General features: G+C 38.8%; 1 protein-coding gene across 1 annotated transcript in view; it reads right to left on the bottom strand.

Moving 5' to 3' along the window:
* Nucleotides 1–1,350: 1,350 nt before the first annotated feature.
* Nucleotides 1,351–19,321, bottom strand: part of gabra2a (gamma-aminobutyric acid type A receptor subunit alpha2a) — a 52,208-nt gene continuing 34,237 nt past the window's right edge. Inside the window, exons 8-10 of the mRNA XM_064334789.1 lie at nucleotides 13,308–13,460; nucleotides 7,498–7,700; nucleotides 1,351–3,254 (exon numbers count right to left, since the gene is read on the bottom strand). Of these exons, the coding sequence (XP_064190859.1) occupies nucleotides 2,949–3,254; nucleotides 7,498–7,700; nucleotides 13,308–13,460 (662 nt within the window). The 3' untranslated portion in view covers nucleotides 1,351–2,948. The remainder of the gene's footprint in view (nucleotides 3,255–7,497; nucleotides 7,701–13,307; nucleotides 13,461–19,321) is intronic.

Genomic DNA, 19,321 nt, shown 5'->3' with positions numbered 1-19,321 from the left:
TTCGCTAGTTTCTCAAGAGCTACGCGGAGGCTCGCTTATTATTATTATTATTATTATTATTATTATTATTATTATTATTATTATTATTGACTGCCAGAGCCTGGTTCTTTCAGTGTGGGGCTGGAGATATTTGTGCTATAGGCCAAATGGACTCAATTCTGTACCAAAGCGCTCCGCTTCACATGATGTAGCTAATCGGTGTGCTGACCCAAGTTCCCTCAAACAAGCTTATCAACCCTTTTATTTTTTATTTAACCTTTATTTAACCAGGACAACGTCAATTGAAAGAACAGTGGGACCTCACATAAAACACAGAGTTGCACAACAAAATATTTACAAACATCAAATGGGGAACAAGACAGCAGTGTAGCATTAATTAAAAAGCAGAGCAAAGGTTAAAAGCAGGAGCATACTTCAGTCCCAGACACAAGGATTACATGTTTAAAGTCAGAAACTGAAATTATTTTGTCAAGTATAAGATTGTTTTGCAGATTATTCTAAGTGTAAGCTGAAAAAAATCCAAACCCAACTTTCCAAATTCGGTAGAGGGTAAAGGCACTTTAAAGGGTATCACATCCTTGCTGATATACTGCCTCTCGCTCCAGAAATTACAAGCAGATGTCCAGAATACTCACATTAAAAAAAATCCACTTTGCCAGGAAAGCCTTTGAGCCTTCTATGCCGAAGATGAAATTTGAATTACCTTTCGACGACAGTGTAAAATTAATCTCCCTTGAAAGTCGTGCTTTATTGGGAGGTGTGCATACGGTCACACGTACCGCGTGCGGTAATGTCACTGCGCTGACACAAACCCATCCCATAACCGCTTTCATCGAGAGCGTTTATGTTGTGTTTGGTAATTCGGGACCCCTGGAGGCTCAAACAGGTTGTTTCAGAACGCCCTTGAGCTGTGTGTATGCTTAATCGACTGTTTCGTCGACTTGTCTTTCACAAGCACCGCAGATCTGTGAAGCCACAGCCCAGGAAAGAGATCACTACCACTAGAGTCACTGAGTCTCTTCTCCGACTGAACAAACCCACAGTATTATTTAAATCCTGGCTATTTTAATATGGCCTGGAAACAGTTGTTGCTGTTATTATTATGGTTATTATTAGAGAGTGAAGCCATTTTTTTTACCTTGTAAAGACCGCTACACTGTACAAAAATGTCTGTGAATTTCAGCGCAACAGTCTGTAAAATAGTTGAGGAACAAAACTGTAAACAGCTGAAATGCAAATAATTGTATATATCAAAATTCTGTTTTCCACTGAAGCTGTAAGTTGTGTAACTTCACCATCAATATCAGCAAGCACTGAAGAATGAACTCAAAATGATTTTTTCCTCAAGCAAAAAATACAATAAAAAATTTCCATTCACAGTGAAGTTACTTTATTTTCACAATCAAAAAATAGTCATTTTGTGAGATTGTGTATTTCAAGTAAACAGTGTTCAGAATTTTAATATTGTGCACTTCACATTTTAACATTAAGTGCACACTACAGCAACAATTCTAGCTATACCACATTTTACTTACAATAGAAATGTTTTAAACAAAGTTTTTTTTTTTCTCCCTTATTTCCATCAACTAACAACAGCAAAAATATTTCAAAATAAATAAAAGGGAAGGCAACTGTGTTTAAAACCTTTAATTAAAAACCAAATAAATATACAGAATGGTTGCTTCTCAAAGATCTGCAGCATATGTACTGAAAAGATATCATAACTTGAATTAGAGATTTTGTTCTCAAGGCTTCCTGCTTCCTGGGTTTGATATGATATTCAATTTCAAAAAAAGAAAAGAGTTAATAAATATTAAGAAGAGCTTTTCCCTGCAATGTTGTTTTTCTTGCTGTGTTAATGTACTGTAACAAAATATTTGGCTCAAACCAGGAAATTGAGTCTGGGAAAATGAGACAAGGGTGTAAATATAAAAATACTGATATTACTTTGTCGAATATGTACAAATGCAACTATGAAGGCCTTTAAATGCGGTTGTTCACAAACAGATTAATAAAATGTAAATTAAATGGAATAATAAAAGGATGAGAAGCTTTTGTTTTTGTTTTTTTTTTGGCAAAAATCTTGTCAAAAGTGCAATCTAAAAAGAAAATAGATCTGAAAATGGTGTATACCTAGGATCTGTGCAGGTGATGCTTTTAAAGTGAGGACTTCAAAATTTAAAAATGAAAGGCTTTGAGCTGAAGCAACTGCAGCAAATGTTTTGGTCCACTGATATTTTTCTCTTACTGAACAAAAAAAGAACAGAGATTCTCGTTTTATACCACTGCTTCAAAGAAGAAGTAATGAATTCAGAGAGACAGGCGAAAATATACACAATAAAAATACACACTGTACTGCAATTCCCCATCTACAGCTGTAATAGAGCAGTGGATTTCAGTGCAGGGAGTCTTCATGTTACTGAAACTATGAACACAAACCAGCCTACCAGTATCTGTTAAGACATTACATTACGTAGCTGTAATTCCTATATAATTACACGGTAATTACAGCTGTCATAACTGTATTAACAGCCTTGTGCAATTTCATGTATTTAAAATGGCATCAAAATCTGCATTTACCCTCATCACAGATTTCGTGTCATTACAAATTTTGTAACAGAGTGTCCTCACAGCAGTTATAGATGACTGACAGAGTACTTACAGGTGTAGAAGGTGCAACCTCAAAAGCGTGACTAAAGATCTTTCTTTTTTTTTTCCAGAACTGTCACCCAAACATTGTACAGTACAAACTATAGATAAATGCACATGTAAACCGATATTTACAGTGATGTCGTTTTAATAGCACTGTGGAAGTAAAAAGGATTTTTAAAAAATGTCACTGTTGTCGTTGTCTTGGGGGCCAGTTGACCGAAATTCGGAGATTCCTGGCTGTATTTGGCACGTCTGGAGTCTCTTACCCAGAACACTGTAAACTGTGCTCTGCTCCTCTACTTCGAGGGAACCAGACCCGTGATGACTGGTTCTCGGTTGAGATAAGTGGCCCAGTAAACCAGGTTGAAGGTCCCGAACAGGACCGGGAACATAATCCGGGACATGCGGTCGATTTTGCTCACGCTGTTGAAGGTCTTCTTGTTCTCCGCCGGCTTGGCCTCGGACTTGACCTTGCAGGGGTCAGGGGTCGCGCCCTTGGAGATGGTGGGCAGGGCCGAGTCCTTGGTGATGTTGGGCGCGTAGTTGGCCACAGCTACAGCGTACGCGTTGTTCTTCTTCACGACAGAGGCCTTCTCTTTCTTCTGCGGGAAAAGAAAGAAAAAGTCTGGTTCTAGGGACTAGGGTCAAGGAACAACGGCCATGGAAAGGTGGTGAAAGATTTTTTCTCTGAGAAAAGCTAAGGGTGACAAAGCAGCCACCACGCCCTTAACTTTAAAATAACGATGGACAAGAACAAACAATAAAAACACGTGAATTTAACTGCAAATCAAAGTGAAGGACACACGTTGACTGACGTGTTGGAAACTATTCATCCAACCCGGTAACTCAAATGTGACCAAGTTCAGACCTTGAGTTAGAACTTTATCTGCTTTGTTCATAAAGTATTTATGGAATTTCATAAAATATGACTCACATATGCCACAAAGTTTCCATTAGAGAGAGAGGGAGAGAGAGCGAGAGAGAGAGAAATCCAAATTATTTTTTCCCAAAAATACTGAGAGCAACTGCTTTGAATTTTCACCCCACAGAATAATGGGTGTTTTGTGTTGTGTTTGTTTTATTCTGGTGAATGTGCTAAGCGGGAGACGTGCTCAGTCTCTCCATGCGTACGGAGGCACACATCTGTCAGTTACAGTTAAACAGAAGGCCTGCTGAGTCTGCAGGGGAGCTGGAATTACCCAGGGGGCAAAGGCAGAGAAACACGAGAAACGGCACCCTCCTGAGCCTCCGATAAAGGACAACTACAGCGCGTCGACTGGATGACTACTGCAGACTTACTGAATGACTACTGCAGCCCTACCACATGACTACTGCAGACCTACTGAATGGCTACTGCAGCCCTACCACATGACTACTGCAGACTTACTGAATGACTACCTCAGACCTACTGAATGGCTACTGCAGCCCTACCACATGACTACTGCAGACCTACTGGACGAAGGGCGGTTGCAAGTGGGGTGAAATGTAGTGACGATTCTAGGGATCCACAACTAAAAACAAAATCTATTTGTTTTATTAAAGGCGGGCCTAGAGCAACATTCTTTCAGGGGAACCAGAATTCTGAGCTATGTCCCAGGATAACTCCTGCTGCAGCACCTTCCCCAAAACTCACCACTTCCACCTCCATATAAGTCAGCCTCATTAGCCAATCAAAATGCTGTGTTTACGTGCGACAGTTTGTTTTCCAAAATATAACCAAACGCAGGGTTAGCCCACTACAACATCAACCAGTTGACTGGCCTAAAGCAATCAAGTGATAATCATAAGCACACCGAGGCAATTAGGCAAACCACTTCACAGTGACAGACATGCATTAGCTACTTTGAAAATGTGAAAGCCTTTGTAGATAATGCAGGCCAGCTGTATCAAGCATTAAAGCTGCATCAACGTCAATATTCCATCTGTACACATTAGGCATGTGTTCCGGTCTCTCTATCCCGGTGCCCAAACTCAGAACAGTAAAACATTTTCTGTCCTTCCTCGTCAATATCTCTTCAGAGTCAGTCATCCTTTGAAATGCTGCAGTTCATTTATTTCACTAATAACGGAACACGTTGCCCTAATAAGCCTATTAAACCGGGATCTCGGACGGTCTCGGGCATTGAACACAGCTCTTATCGGCCAGCTCCATAGAAAGCAGTGCGCACCCGTGCAGTTTGAGCTGCGTGTGTCTCGTCTGTGTCTCAGATTTCTATGCCATTCGCCTCATAGGGACCTTGGGATCGACATTAACCTTCAGCATTGGCGCCTTTAATAACAGTAACACACCGCTTCACCTCCTGTGAGGCAACGCTGCTCAGCTTTACTGAAACCATCTGCTTTCGCCGTGAAATACTGCCGCGCTGGGCTCTTTTGAGCTGAGTTTTCCTTTATTTCCCCATGACTCAACTTTCTGTGGCAAATTTAAACTGTCAGGTTTAACTGTCGCTCACACGAGCTTAAAAAAAAAGAAGAAACGGAAGCAAAAAGCCTCTAGCATCCAGCACAAAGGCATCTAGCGCACCCAATCAAAACCCAAAGGCAGAACAAACCCAAAATCCACCCAATTTGAGCTCGTACTCAAATCCCAGGACTGAGTGAATCCATAATCGTATTGCTTACATCTGGTTTTCAATCCAAAAGTCAAATGAATAGCACACAAACAGCCTAAATAGATGCAGACACACACAGATCAATCAGACCACAGCTGTAGCTTTACGTGTTGAGCCTCAGGCCAACCGCACAATTTCAACTGCTTACGAGAAAGTGTGGCAATCCTTATTTCTCATTGATTTCAAACCAGTTATCAGGGCTTTTGTTGAACAATGCTCACCGGCAGTGGAGTATTTCTGTTCAGTGGTGGAGCAATTATTTTGTTTAAGGAACAAATCACCCAAACCTACCCGGAAAGCACAATAATGTTTATATTTAGGGACTAAATATATACTAAGTACCTTTTAGAAGCAAAGTATTGCTGGCAAGGGGTACACTTTTATGTACTTATGGGGTAGCACCCCAGTGACAAGTATCTGTACCTTTTTAGGCACATTTTAGAACTTCTTCTGTCTCCAGGGCAACCACCCTCAAGTCCTTTCACAGGTACAAATTTCATTCTTTTAAATATCGCAATCTTTCTTTTCAATCGATACTTTTTCAATGGATGCTTTTAACAAAAAAAATGTTCTTTTCATTATTCTTCTGAACATTTTTCTTGACATAACAACAGACAGTGTGTTATTTAATAAAAATAATGAAAGGTGCCAGATCTTTTATGCTGCCTGCACAGCAACAAATCATCAAAGTACATCACCAAGCTGAGAATTACGTCCACCCACCCATCCATCCATTATCTATACCCGCTTATTCATGGTCAGGGTCATGGAGGGTGCTGGAGCCTATCCCACTGTGTTTAGGCAAAAACACACCCTGGACAGGTCGCTAATCTATCGCAGGGTACGCACACCAATCACCATTCACTCACGCGCTCATACCTATGGGCAATTTAGAGTCTCCAGTTAGCCCTAACCTGCATGTCTTTGGACTGTGGGAGGAAACCGGAGTACCTGGAGGAAACCCACGTGGACACAGGGAGAACATGTAAATTCCACACAGACAGGCCCAGGTTCGAACCCAGAACCCTTCTGCTATGAGAGGAAAGTGCTACCCACTGCACCACCGTACCACGCATTATGACTAATGTTTGCCACTGAAATCTTATTGATAATCTATAGGGATTAATTATGTCAGTAATAACACAGACTAACAGTAATTAAAGTTGTGGAATTAATGACGTTTCTTCATAATCAATAAGGTAACTAACCCTTGAATTGATACACATTTGCCCCATAAAATGCTAATGTTGACTGAACATGAGCCTACATCTGTAATCCATTCATATTCAACAAGATTTGTTTCTTGCACAGCTGGCTTTATAGTCCCACACATAGATTTCCACCCATCAGGTATTAGTAATCCATTGAAGAGCAGGTTTTCTGTTATGTTTTTTTCAGCATTCTACAGTAAGTCAGTGTTCCATAACCTCATGGCTTTCAGTTACCAGTATTGATGGTAACATCGGCATTAGAATTTTCATTTAAGAACATTCTAATCCTATATTTGTGATGTCACACATGAAAGCATTAATCTCCCACACAGAGTTCTTCCTCAAACATTAAATGCGTCTTACGAAAGCTGGGGTGGAACTACATACTGTAGCAGGATGAAATGTTTCTTGATGAAACGTGTGTGAACTCAGCCTCCCGGAAAAAAAGGTTCTGATATTGTTGCCAGGCATCTTCCTTTCGGTCACTCTTTCTCTCGTCCTCGCCATTTCCTTTAATCTCAGGCCCGTTATCCTCGCCATGCTTCACAGGGTTCGGTTTCAGCTTCAAAGGCTCAACTAGCGATGAATCCCTTAAAGGAGACGGTCTTTCCAATGCATGCTCTCTCCCTGCATGCTGCCAGATTGCAGAGCCAGGCTAATCAATATAACCAAAGCTACTCTCATTATCCCTGTGTGTAATCTTACTACTGTGTAATCACGCTACAAAGCCACTTTCATTATCCATTTGTTTAAATAATATAGCAACAATGTGTGATTATCCTTATGTATTTCTTCCACTTTATGCAGACGGGGGGGCAAAGCAGAGAGAGTTAGAGACAGAGATGGGATCACAGTGCAGAAAGCGTGGTGACTGGGAATCGAGCCCTTGGCCACACAGGGGGATTGGAATATGGGTTTCGGAGTCTGTCGCCTTACGGGCAGCATCACAGTCCCACCCCATAAGATTTATCATAAAAAAACTAAATCAAAAAACGAAGGGAATAATATACACTTAGATTAACCTTGTCATTCACCAGGCTCTTTCCATCCCACGCCCAGCCGCGCTTGGTGAAGTAGTTGACGGTGGCAAACTCGATGAGGGCAGAGAAGACGAAGGCGTAGCAGACGGCGATGAACCAGTCCATGGCGGTGGCGTAGGCCACCTTGGGGAGGGAGTTCCGGGCGCTGATGCTCAGGGTGGTCATGGTCAACACGGTCGTCACTCCTGTAGAAGCATAACGGACGATACTGAGCGGCATGGAATTTGCAATGCTATTGTGCTGCACATCTTCCGCACCCAACATGAAATTAATATGAGTTTTAAATGTCTGAGCCCTGGCAAGGCATTGGTTGTTTTAGTCTTTTTTTCCTACACCCTCCTGTCATTAAAATGTTTGTATTTTGTATTTTACCAATTATATAATATATTCAGTATATTATGTATATTATATCAGCCTCTATTAAATCGCAATGAACTATTCTTGTATTAAATCGTCTAGTACACATTCAAGGAAGTCTTTCCTTTTTTCATGCTTGAGCTGTAGAAAGGATCAAGTCTATTGTGAATGAAACAAAGAACATAACATTTGCTTAATATGTGGCGCTGAAAGTTCGAAGAACATCCTTCAGCGGCTTCCACTGTGACATCATCACCTCATTCATGAAAAATGAGCACAATCACAACAACAATCAGCTCGTCGTCAAGACAACCAATCACCCCTTCTAGTGACTGCCATCTTAGCGCCATCAGACATCTTATTTCACGGTGAGATATCACACCTGTTCCCATGGAGATAAAATTATGGGATGGAGGCAGCCTTTGGCTTTATTTATTTATAAAGCTTCTGGAAGTGACCCAGCTCTCTGATATACTGCTTGTATAACCTGTGTCTATACGTTGTCCTGTAGGTCAGAAAAGCACTATCGTCTTCACACATTCAATCGCCCTCACAGTAAATGGAAGCAATAAAGTGCCCGTGAAGGGGGGATTTACTGTATAAAAAAAAATAAATAAAAAAAAGAACTGCGAACCCTGGCGTTCCCTATGGCTTAGACCCCCCCCCCCCCCCCACACTGCACCAGGCGTCCTTACTGAGAGTGAAGCCCTCTGTACTTAAAGCGTTGACACATTCAGTGAGTGTCAGTGGAAATGTGTGGATGCTGTTACAGGGGAAAACCGCATCACCAGCCTTTCCTAAAAATAATCGCTTTCCCCCTCGGTGCGCACTTCCAAAGATGGACACGTCTGCAATAAATAAATTCCAGCATCTTGCTGTTTTTGGGTTTTTTTTTTTTTTAGTTTTTTTTTTTTTTACATACCCTCTGTTTCAAAGGGCGGTTTGTTCTTTTGAACGGGAGGGGCAAAGCATCAGACCTCAGCGGTAGATTGCTGCAAATTAAAAATAAATAAATAAATCTATGATTCCAAGCAGCAAATGCTTTACAGTCGCAACTCTTGTGTAGTAAAAAAAAAAAACCCTTCAACTCCCCGATCTCCAGAGAAATGGGACTGTAACTCTTAACTTTGATATTCTCAATACCGGGACACAAAGAACACAAGTCTTTTCATCTGATGGTATTCAAAGGAACTAACGGCCCTCCGTTTAGAGGACCCCTCGGGGTCGTCAAAGATTTCTTCTGAACCTTAGCTTTCAAAATGCAGAGGAACATGGGAAAGTTGACTCCAGCAGAGTGAATGAGAACAGAGATTCTACTGATCAACTCTATACTGTGTGTCTACAGATCCATTACATATTCAGCTCCATACTGTGTGGCCCTTCCTTGGAGCTGGAACCTTTCAATTCCAGGAAAATGCCCAGACTGATTACTCAGCATGCATGCGGTTTGTTTACCAGATTAAATGTACCAGTAATCACCCCATTCATTTTCTCACAGTGGTGCATTATGGGGGACGTGCCTTGGTACCCCTCAGGAAGTGATGTAATCAATGAGGCTAATTACCCCGAGCCCACGGTTCCCTTCAGCCTGTCAGTAGGCATCGAAGCAGATAAATCAAATCTGGGAAAAGCTGCCTATTTCTATTTCCCCAGATGCACTGAAAGTTGCTTTGACTTATGCCTCTCCTTAATAGAGGCTTTTGAAATTTCATACTTTTTTCTATTATACTCTTTTTTTTTTTCTTGAATGGGGTACAGTCCTTCCTAATGCATATTTGTGCTTGGAGATCTGTGTGTAAATGTACACAGCACAGAGCCTTAGCCTTCAGTGTCTGAGCCCACAGAGTCACTGCAGATACGCTTTGTAGTTCTGCCCTATTAAAATGGATTGAGACATGTGTACCCATTTTACTGGGTACAGTCATTTAGCTGCACCTGGCACACTATAAAACTACCTGATGGCAAATATGTTGAGTTAGCGTAGGCTGAAACAAGCAATTGCTTTAATTTGAGTTTACTGAGGCTAATACAATTTATTGAATTGATAATATACTCTCTGATAGTAAAATGATTTTAGGGACTGTGTTTGTTGAAAATGAAAAAATCAAAGAAACAGAGCTTACAACAAAATTAGATTTTAGTCGTTGAAGGCAAGACTTTAATGAAAATGGGTTTCTCAAGGGAAATTTCCAGCAAAAATAAATAAATAACTAAATACATCCAAAAAATAAAAACTGTTCCTTGAGAGCAAGAAAGTTATGATTATTTTTCCCCCAGTTTAACTGTTGCTATTTTGAACTTTAACAGTTTACTTAAACCCTTTCAACATAAGACTGACACAACCCATCACTTGTATTGGTATGACACCTGTCATAACATTTACTGATAAAGTTATGACAGTTTTATGTCATTTTGACAAAAAATTGACATCATCTGTCATGCCAACTTGTGACAGTTATGTAATATGTATGAAGGTGTCATGTCATGTCGAAGGGTTCAAGTAAAGTATATTATCATGTATTCATATGCTCAGGAATGTCATCTGGAATTTAGAAGAACAAAATTTTGAGATGTACATAATATAATTTGTGGAAGAACTCCCAGAATTTTTCCCCCTTACATATCTCCCCCAATAATTCCCTAAAATACTGTGTATGCCTAATAACATACAACAGGGCTGCCTAATAACATGCAAGCATGCCTTTCTCTAATAAATGAACACTGGTCCTCTCTACCAATATTATTTTATGTTTATACAAACATAAGGAAAACAATTATTTCATAAGGATATTCACTTTCGTTCTTCTAAGAGAAAAAGATTCGTATTTTTAGAACCTGTTCCAAGTTTTCTCCGCAGATCAGTCCAAATATGGCCGTTCATTTAAAAAAATGAATAATAAAATGAATCTATTTATGGAAATATTACAGAGATGTCACTGTGTCTGATGATAAGCAATCGCTATTCACAGACACGGCGGCTCACTTCTTCACTCCTTCTTGTTGACTTAACGGCCGTCTTTATGCTCTGCTCCTACCGTAAACCCACATTTTAAATGATCACGAAAGTTTATCTTAAAAAAAAAAAATAAATAAAAAAAAAAAATGCTGGCTCATTCTCTGAAGATGAATGAACTTCTAAGCCGCAACGGCAGATGTATTCCTGTCTTCTCAGCATAAGCAAAGTGCTTCAGCTGTGTAGCGTAATTGCTGAGAATATGGACAAGTCAGCAAGTATCTACATGTCAGACACACTTAAGCTCTCCCCAGGGGGTTCTAATACCCGTGTTCCACGAGAGGGAGTCCTGCAATGCATTGTGGGAAGTCTATGGAACAGACTGCTGAATGATTTGTTAACCTCAGATGGCCCCTCCTTCATATAATCTGGTTTAGATGGGCCATTTATTTTAAGGATTTCTCAGATTTCAGACCCCTTCCGCCAAAAACTTCTTCATGTCTTAATGACACCAGACGTACACAAGATATAATGTCATTTTGTCACATATCAACAATTCATTAGCAAATGTAATGCTTTATGAACATCAGGATTCACGTAAAACAGTGTTCCAAAATATGATTTAAAAAATTATTTAATGTGACTTAATGCCAACAGACTGACCAAATTTCTTAAAAATATGAAAATATCTTGTCAATGCAAAACATTCTGTACGATAATGAAAGCTAGTCAGTTTTCTAACACAGTCTTCAACAGGAGCCTATTTTTTAATCAGTGCAATATAAGATTATGATTTTTTTGTGTGACTTTGTAATCTATTTTGTAGATGAGTTTTATAGAGTGGTAGTCATTCGGTTACAGCACCATCTGAACTCAAACTCACCTCCATGAAAACTTCATCATACTCAGACTCATATACAGCCATGGAACTACCTCAGGGAGACTAATGATTGTCTGATGGCTGATGACTCAGATTGCCACAGGCTCCCCTGTTTGTGCTGTTTTGGAAATAATTGATCCACCTCCAGTGCCTTGGGGACAATAGTGGCCTCTCACAGTCCTCAGTAAGGACACCTGTGGTGTTCCACAAGGACCTGTTTTAGGTCCCACTCTTTATCAACTGTTTGCTTCCGTCTGGCCATAATCATTTACCAAGATACACCCTTTCCACTGACAACACACTAATCTATTGAAGCAGTCATCCTTAACCATATATGTGGTTATTTCCACCTTAATATTGCCCTAGGGAAGTTAGGTCTTTGAGGAAACGTATCTTTCATCCATGGAAGTTTCACTTGGACAACAGTAAAACAGAATATGTATGAATAAGTACATCAAGACTGAGTCTGTACTCTCATACCCTCTAGCTCAATAGCACTCGACAGGTAATTACTCTGTCGTGTCCCATCATAAATCTGAGGTGTAAAATGGCCCCTCCTGTATGTCTGAATGTCACTTAGCCAATGGTCTTTAAGAAAAATTTTAAACATTTCTTAAAACCTAATTTAACAGGTACAGACCAACTGCCTTCTGAATCAGATGTCCTCTTGGATATGGATTTTTTATTTTTTTTATTTTATAATAATCTGTCTGCATTTTAATGGGTTCTGTCTTTTACAGTTCACTTAAAAAAAAATTTTTTTTTACTGTATATAAGCAAGAAACCACAGATTATTTTTCTTTTTTATAAATCTATACCACTTTTTTTTTAAAATGCTAAATTCCACAAGCGGCGCACTTGAGTTCTGGAACTCAGGAAATGAGAAAATTCTCTCATTCCATCAGATATCATTATATGCATGGCAGGACCGTAAGCCAATTACACCAGATAAAGAAGGCACTGCACCAATGCCTTCCTGTTTGACTGAAATTGATTTTACTCAAATTGCATGCGCTCACACAGTTTTTCCAACTTGACTGACGAGCATTTTACTTGTGTGGTAAAAAATAGGAACTTTCCTCTCCTCAGGTTGAGGAGAGTTGAGGGTGGTGTGCCTCGTGATACAATAAGCTACCTTTGGCATAAAGAGGCATACGCTGGCTGTTTTCCCATATTAACATAATGTACCAAAATATGGTGAAATGTTTGTTCATAAACATTTGCTGGTCTTTTGTACTATTCTTTCCTGTCAGTCCGAAGTACAGAAGTGGTTTATGTATAGAATATTTTATAGAATATAAGTGTGAGAAAGCTCCCCTTTTTAGAGTGGACGGATGAGAATAAACTTTTACTGGAAGAGGTTGTCTGCAGTGGAAGAAAAATGCTGTAAATCTTGAGTTTTATGACACTGAGTTACATGACACTTTGTAAATGGGAAAACTCTTTAAAGGCTTTCAAATGGCAACCATTTATGTGTCAAAACAATGACTACAGTAGAGGCCTGAGACCTATAAGGAACAGTCTTCTGTGTGAATGCAGAAATATGCACACACGCACACACACACACACACACAGCTCTGCATCACTAGGTGTCCCACTCACCAAAAACAGTTCTGGCGGGCACAGACTCTCTGTTGAGCCAGAAGGACACTTGGGAGAGGATGACGGTCATGATGCAGGGCAGGTAGGTCTGGATGACAAAGTAGCCGATCTTCCTCTTCAGATGGAAGTGCACCGTCATGACTGTGTACTCACCTGGAGAGAGAGAGAGAGGTCATTGGAGAGAGGCTGCCATGGAAACATGGAGTGCTATGCATCAGACGGCAGGAACAGCATCTATCAGTACGCACTTAAAGCACTGAACTACTGCTCTGTACCATATACACTCTCGTTTTGATTTCTATATCGACTGTGTGGTCCTCCGTGTACGGAGCCGGGGACCAGAATTGATTTCCGACACGTCATGATGTTTGGCTACACCACACATTTTGCTTCGTGCCGATAATTTTACAGCAGCGGGTGGTCCTGAAGCGTGGCTTTTTGCATGCTCATAAAGCACTTTCCGCAGACGCGGTCGGACGACCGCTTCCATCTAAATCATGCCTTTCAATTCCCCAGCCGTGCGGGGTTTTCACTCTCTCAAGGTGACACATTTACAGTTCTGCATTCCATTCGCACCTGGCAACCCTGTCTTTATTCGACTTCTGTATAAATCAGACCGCCGTGGTCTTTTTTCTTCTCTTTTTTTACCTTTCTTTTATATTAAATAATATTCTGCAAGTAACTGACACTGCAGAAAAAAAAGGCACAGGGGGAAATTGAAGGGACTCTTCAATTGTGGTTATTTGAGAGCGGGAACGCGGAGGTTATGATGTGCACAATGTCCCCCGAAATGGCATCTTCTCCCGCTCGAGGAGCCCGGGTAACGGTCGGCGCCGTTTCTTTGTGCGGTGTGGATGCTTCCTGTTCTCATTCGGCGCACTGCAGACGCAAGGCTAAATTGCTTTTTTTGACAGCTAAGCGTGACAGGAGCCGAGCTGTTCTCCCATCTCGACTCGCTGCTCAAAAGCCTGCCCTCTGCTCTTCCGGGCCTCGCAATCTGATTGGCCAGTTTATCACAGGAATGCAACAAGGCAGGATGTTATGAGGACAGACAGGGTCTTACCTCCTACAAACAAAAAAATGTATTAATTTTTTATTCCTTGCCAGACCTTTGTGTGGGAAGTGAGAGACCATTGGTCCTAATAGCACACTGAATCTTTTTCCATAGCAACACCTGCAACAATTTTATTATGCAATGTGTTTGTACACAACCTGAGAAAAGAATGTTCAGATTTGGAAAATATTGAGTGCTCAAAAAAGATACTGTCAATGTTTCCTTGGTGACAGTTGTTATTTTTAGTTTTGTTAATAATTATAGTTGAGAATTTTCCATGACCACCTGTATTACAACTGTAGCCAGAACAGCTCAATATTCGCATTCCATTAACGTGATTCATAAAACGTGAAGGCAATAATTAAAATGGCATCTGTTATTTTGCTCTCTAAGACAGATGGGAAATTATTGCTGTTAATATGCATAACTCTGATTTGTAATTTGACTGAAATATACTTTATGCATCGCACAGTGCAGCACAATTTTTCGCACATTGTATTGCTTAGAAACAGCTGGGCAGCCATTATGATTTTGCATACTCAATTCATGATTTGTACTTAAAGAAAGGTTAGGACACTGGTTCTTTTTTGATTTTGGACGAGCCAAAAATTTTGTATATACTAGTATAGGTACCTATGACCATAACAAGATATGGAATATATACATATTTTTTCAGGGAAAACATTTTTTTTTAAGGCCACAAATATATTTTTTAGCATTTGTACTATGGAATTCACAGTCTGGACTTAGTTTTTCCACAATTTTAAATGAGTAATCACATGTTTTCAAAAGTTCCTATGGCTTCAATTACGTTTTAGGGCTCAACTTAGGGTTAGGGTTATGAAAACGATAAGTCTGAGGGTCGAGGCAAGTTCACGGCTGTGTTCAGCAGGTTAAAGAAAGGTTAGGACACTGGTTCTTTTTTGATTTTGGACGAGCCAAAATTTTGTATATACTAGTATAGGTACCTATGACCATAACAAGATATGAAATATATACCTATTTTTTCAGGGAAAACATTTTTTTTTTAAGGCCTCAAATACATTTTTTAGCATTTGTACTATACAATTGACAGTCTTGACTTAGTTTTTCCACAATTTTAAATGAGTATTCACATGTTTTCAAAAGTTCCAATGGCTTCAATTATGTTTTAGGGCTCAACTTAGGGTTAGGGTTATGAAAACGATAAGTCTGAGGGTCGAGGCAAGTTCACGGCTGTGTTCAGCAGGTTAAAGAAAGGTTAGGACACTGGTTCTTTTTTGATTTTGGACGAGCCAAAAATTTTGTATATACTAGTATAGGTACCTATGACCATAACAAGATATGGAATATATACCTATTTTTTCAGGGAAAACATTTTTTTTTAAGGCCACAAATATATTTTTTAGCATTTGTACTATGGAATTCACAGTCTGGACTTAGTTTTTCCACAATTTTAAATGAGTAATCACATGTTTTCAAAAGTTCCTATGGCTTCAATTATGTTTTAGGGCTCAACTTAGGGTTAGGGTTATGAAAACGATAAGTCTGAGGGTCGAGGCAAGTTCACGGCTGTGTTCAGCAGGTTAAAGAAAGGTTAGGACACTGGTTCTTTTTTGATTTTGGACGAGCCAAAATTTTGTATATACTAGTATAGGTACCTATGACCATAACAAGATATGAAATATATACCTATTTTTTCAGGGAAAACATTTTTTTTTTAAGGCCTCAAATACATTTTTTAGCATTTGTACTATACAATTGACAGTCTTGACTTAGTTTTTCCACAATTTTAAATGAGTAATCACATGTTTTCAAAAGTTCCTATGGCTTCAATTATGTTTTAGGGCTCAACTTAGGGTTAGGGTTATGAAAACGATAAGTCTGAGGGTCGAGGCAAGTTCACGGCTGTGTTCAGCAGGTTAAAGAAAGGTTAGGACACTGGTTCTTTTTTGATTTTGGACGAGCCAAAAATTTTGTATATACTAGTATAGGTACCTATGACCATAACAAGATATGGAATATATACCTATTTTTTCAGGGAAAACATTTTTTTTTAAGGCCACAAATATATTTTTTAGCATTTGTACTATGGAATTCACAGTCTGGACTTAGTTTTTCCACAATTTTAAATGAGTAATCACATGTTTTCAAAAGTTCCTATGGCTTCAATTACGTTTTAAGGCCTCAACTTAGGGTTAGGGTTATGAAAACGATAAGTCTGAGGGTCGAGGCAAGTTCACGGCTGTGTTCAGCAGGTTAAAGAAAGGTTAGGACACTGGTTCTTTTTTGATTTTGGACGAGCCAAAATTTTGTATATACTAGTATAGGTACCTATGACCATAACAAGATATGAAATATATACCTATTTTTTCAGGGAAAACATTTTTTTTTTAAGGCCTCAAATACATTTTTTAGCATTTGTACTATACAATTGACAGTCTTGACTTAGTTTTTCCACAATTTTAAATGAGTAATCACATGTTTTCAAAAGTTCCTATGGCTTCAATTATGTTTTAGGGCTCAACTTAGGGTTAGGGTTATGAAAACGATAAGTCTGAGGGTCGAGGCAAGTTCACGGCTGTGTTCAGCAGGTTAAAGAAAGGTTAGGACACTGGTTCTTTTTTGATTTTGGACGAGCCAAAAATTTTGTATATACTAGTATAGGTACCTATGACCATAACAAGATATGGAATATATACCTATTTTTTCAGGGAAAACATTTTTTTTTAAGGCCACAAATATATTTTTTAGCATTTGTACTATGGAATTCACAGTCTGGACTTAGTTTTTCCACAATTTTAAATGAGTAATCACATGTTTTCAAAAGTTCTTATGGCTTCAATTACGTTTTAGGGCTCAACTTAGGGTTAGGGTTATGAAAACGATAAGTCTGAGGGTCGAGGCAAGTTCACGGCTGTGTTCAGCAGGTTAAAGAAAGGTTAGGACACTGGTTCTTTTTTGATTTTGGACGAGCCAAAAATTTTGTATATACTAGTATAGGTACCTATGACCATAACAATATATGGAATATATACATATTTTTTCAGGGAAAACATTTTTTTTTAAGCCCTCAAATATATTTTTTAGCATTTGTACTATACAATTCACAGTCTTGACTTAGTTTTTCCACAATTTTAAATGAGTAATCACATGTTTTCAAAAGTTCCTATGGCTTCAATTATGTTTTAGGGCTCAACTTAGGGTTAGGGTTATGAAAACGATAAGTCTGAGGGTCGAGGCAAGTTCACGGCTGTGTTCAGCAGGTTAAAGAAAGGTTAGGACACTGGTTCTTTTTTGATTTTGGACGAGCCAAAAATTTGATATTTGTATATACTAGTATAGGTACCTATGACCATAACAAGATATGAATATATACCATATTTTTTCAGGGAAAACATTTTTTTTTTAAGGCCTCAAATAATTTTTTAGCATTTGTACTATACAATTGACAGTCTTGACTTAGTTTTTCCACAATTTTAAATGAGTAATCACATGTTTTCAAAAGTTCCATGGCTTCAATTAGTTTTAGGGCTCAACTTAGGGTTAGGGTTATGAAAACGATAAGTCTGAGGGTCGAGGCAAGTTCACGGCTGTGTTCAGCAGGTTAAAGAAAGGTTAGGACACTGGTTCTTTTTTGATTTTGGACGAGCCAAAAATTTTGTATATACTAGTATAGGTACCTATGACCATAACAAGATATGGAATATATACCTATTTTTTCAGGGAAAACATTTTTTTTTAAGGCCTCAAATATATTTAGCATTTGTACTATGAATTCACAGTCTTGACTTAGTTTTTCCACAATTTTAAATGAGTAATCACATGTTTTCAAAAGTTCCTATGGCTTCAATTACGTTTTAGGGCTCAACTTAGGGTTAGGGTTATGAAAACGATAAGTCTGAGGGTCGAGGCAAGTTCACGGCTGTGTTCAGCAGGTTAAAGAAAGGTTAGGACACTGGTTCTTTTTGATTTTGGACGAGCCAAAAATTTTGTATATACTAGTATAGGTACCTATGACCATAACAAGATATGAAATATATACCTATTTTTTCAGGGAAAACATTTTTTTTTAAGGCCTCAAATATATTTTTTAGCATTTGTACTATGGAATTCACAGTCTTGACTTAGTTTTTCCACAATTTTAAATGAGTAATCACATGTTTTCAAAAGTTCCTATGGCTTCAATTACGTTTTAGGGCTCAACTTAGGGTTAGGGTTATGAAAACGATAAGTCTGAGGGTCGAGGCAAGTTCACGGCTGTGTTCAGCAGGTAAAAAAAGGTTAGGACACTGGTTCTTTTTTGATTTTGGACGAGCCAAAAATTTTGTATATACTAGTATAGGTACCTATGACCATAACAATATATGAAATATATACCTATTTTTTCAGGGAAAACATTTTTTTTTAAGCCCTCAAATATATTTTTTAGCATTTGTACTATACAGTTCACAGTCTTGACTTAGTTTTTCCACAATTTTAAATGAGTAATCACATGTTTTCAAAAGTTCCTATGGCTTCAATTACGTTTTAGGGCTCAACTTAGGGTTAGGGTTATGAAAACGATAAGTCTGAGGTCGAGGCAAGTTACGGCTGTGTTCAGCAGGTTAAAGAAGGTTAGGACATTGTTCTTTTTTGATTTTGGACGAGCCAAAATTTTGTATATACTAGTATAGGTACCTATGACCATAACAAGATATGGAATATACATATTTTTCAGGGAAAACATTTTTTTTTAAGGCCTCAAATATATTTTTTTTAGCATTTGTACTATGAATTCACAGTCTTGACTTAGTTTTTCCACAATTTTAAATGAGTAATCACATGTTTTCAAAAGTTCCTATGGCTTCAATTACGTTTTAGGGCTCAACTTAGGGTTAGGGTTGAAAACGATAGTCTGAGGGTCGAGGCAAGTTTACGGCTGTGTTCAGCAGGTTAAAGAAAGGTTAGGACATGTTCTTTTTTGATTTTGGACGAGCCA

The sequence above is a fragment of the Anguilla rostrata genome, chromosome 5 (assembly GCF_018555375.3).
Source record: "Anguilla rostrata isolate EN2019 chromosome 5, ASM1855537v3, whole genome shotgun sequence".
Lineage (NCBI taxonomy): Eukaryota > Metazoa > Chordata > Actinopteri > Anguilliformes > Anguillidae > Anguilla > Anguilla rostrata.
The sequence above is the reverse complement of the archived record's forward strand: the minus strand, read 5'-3'. Positions and strand labels throughout refer to the sequence as shown.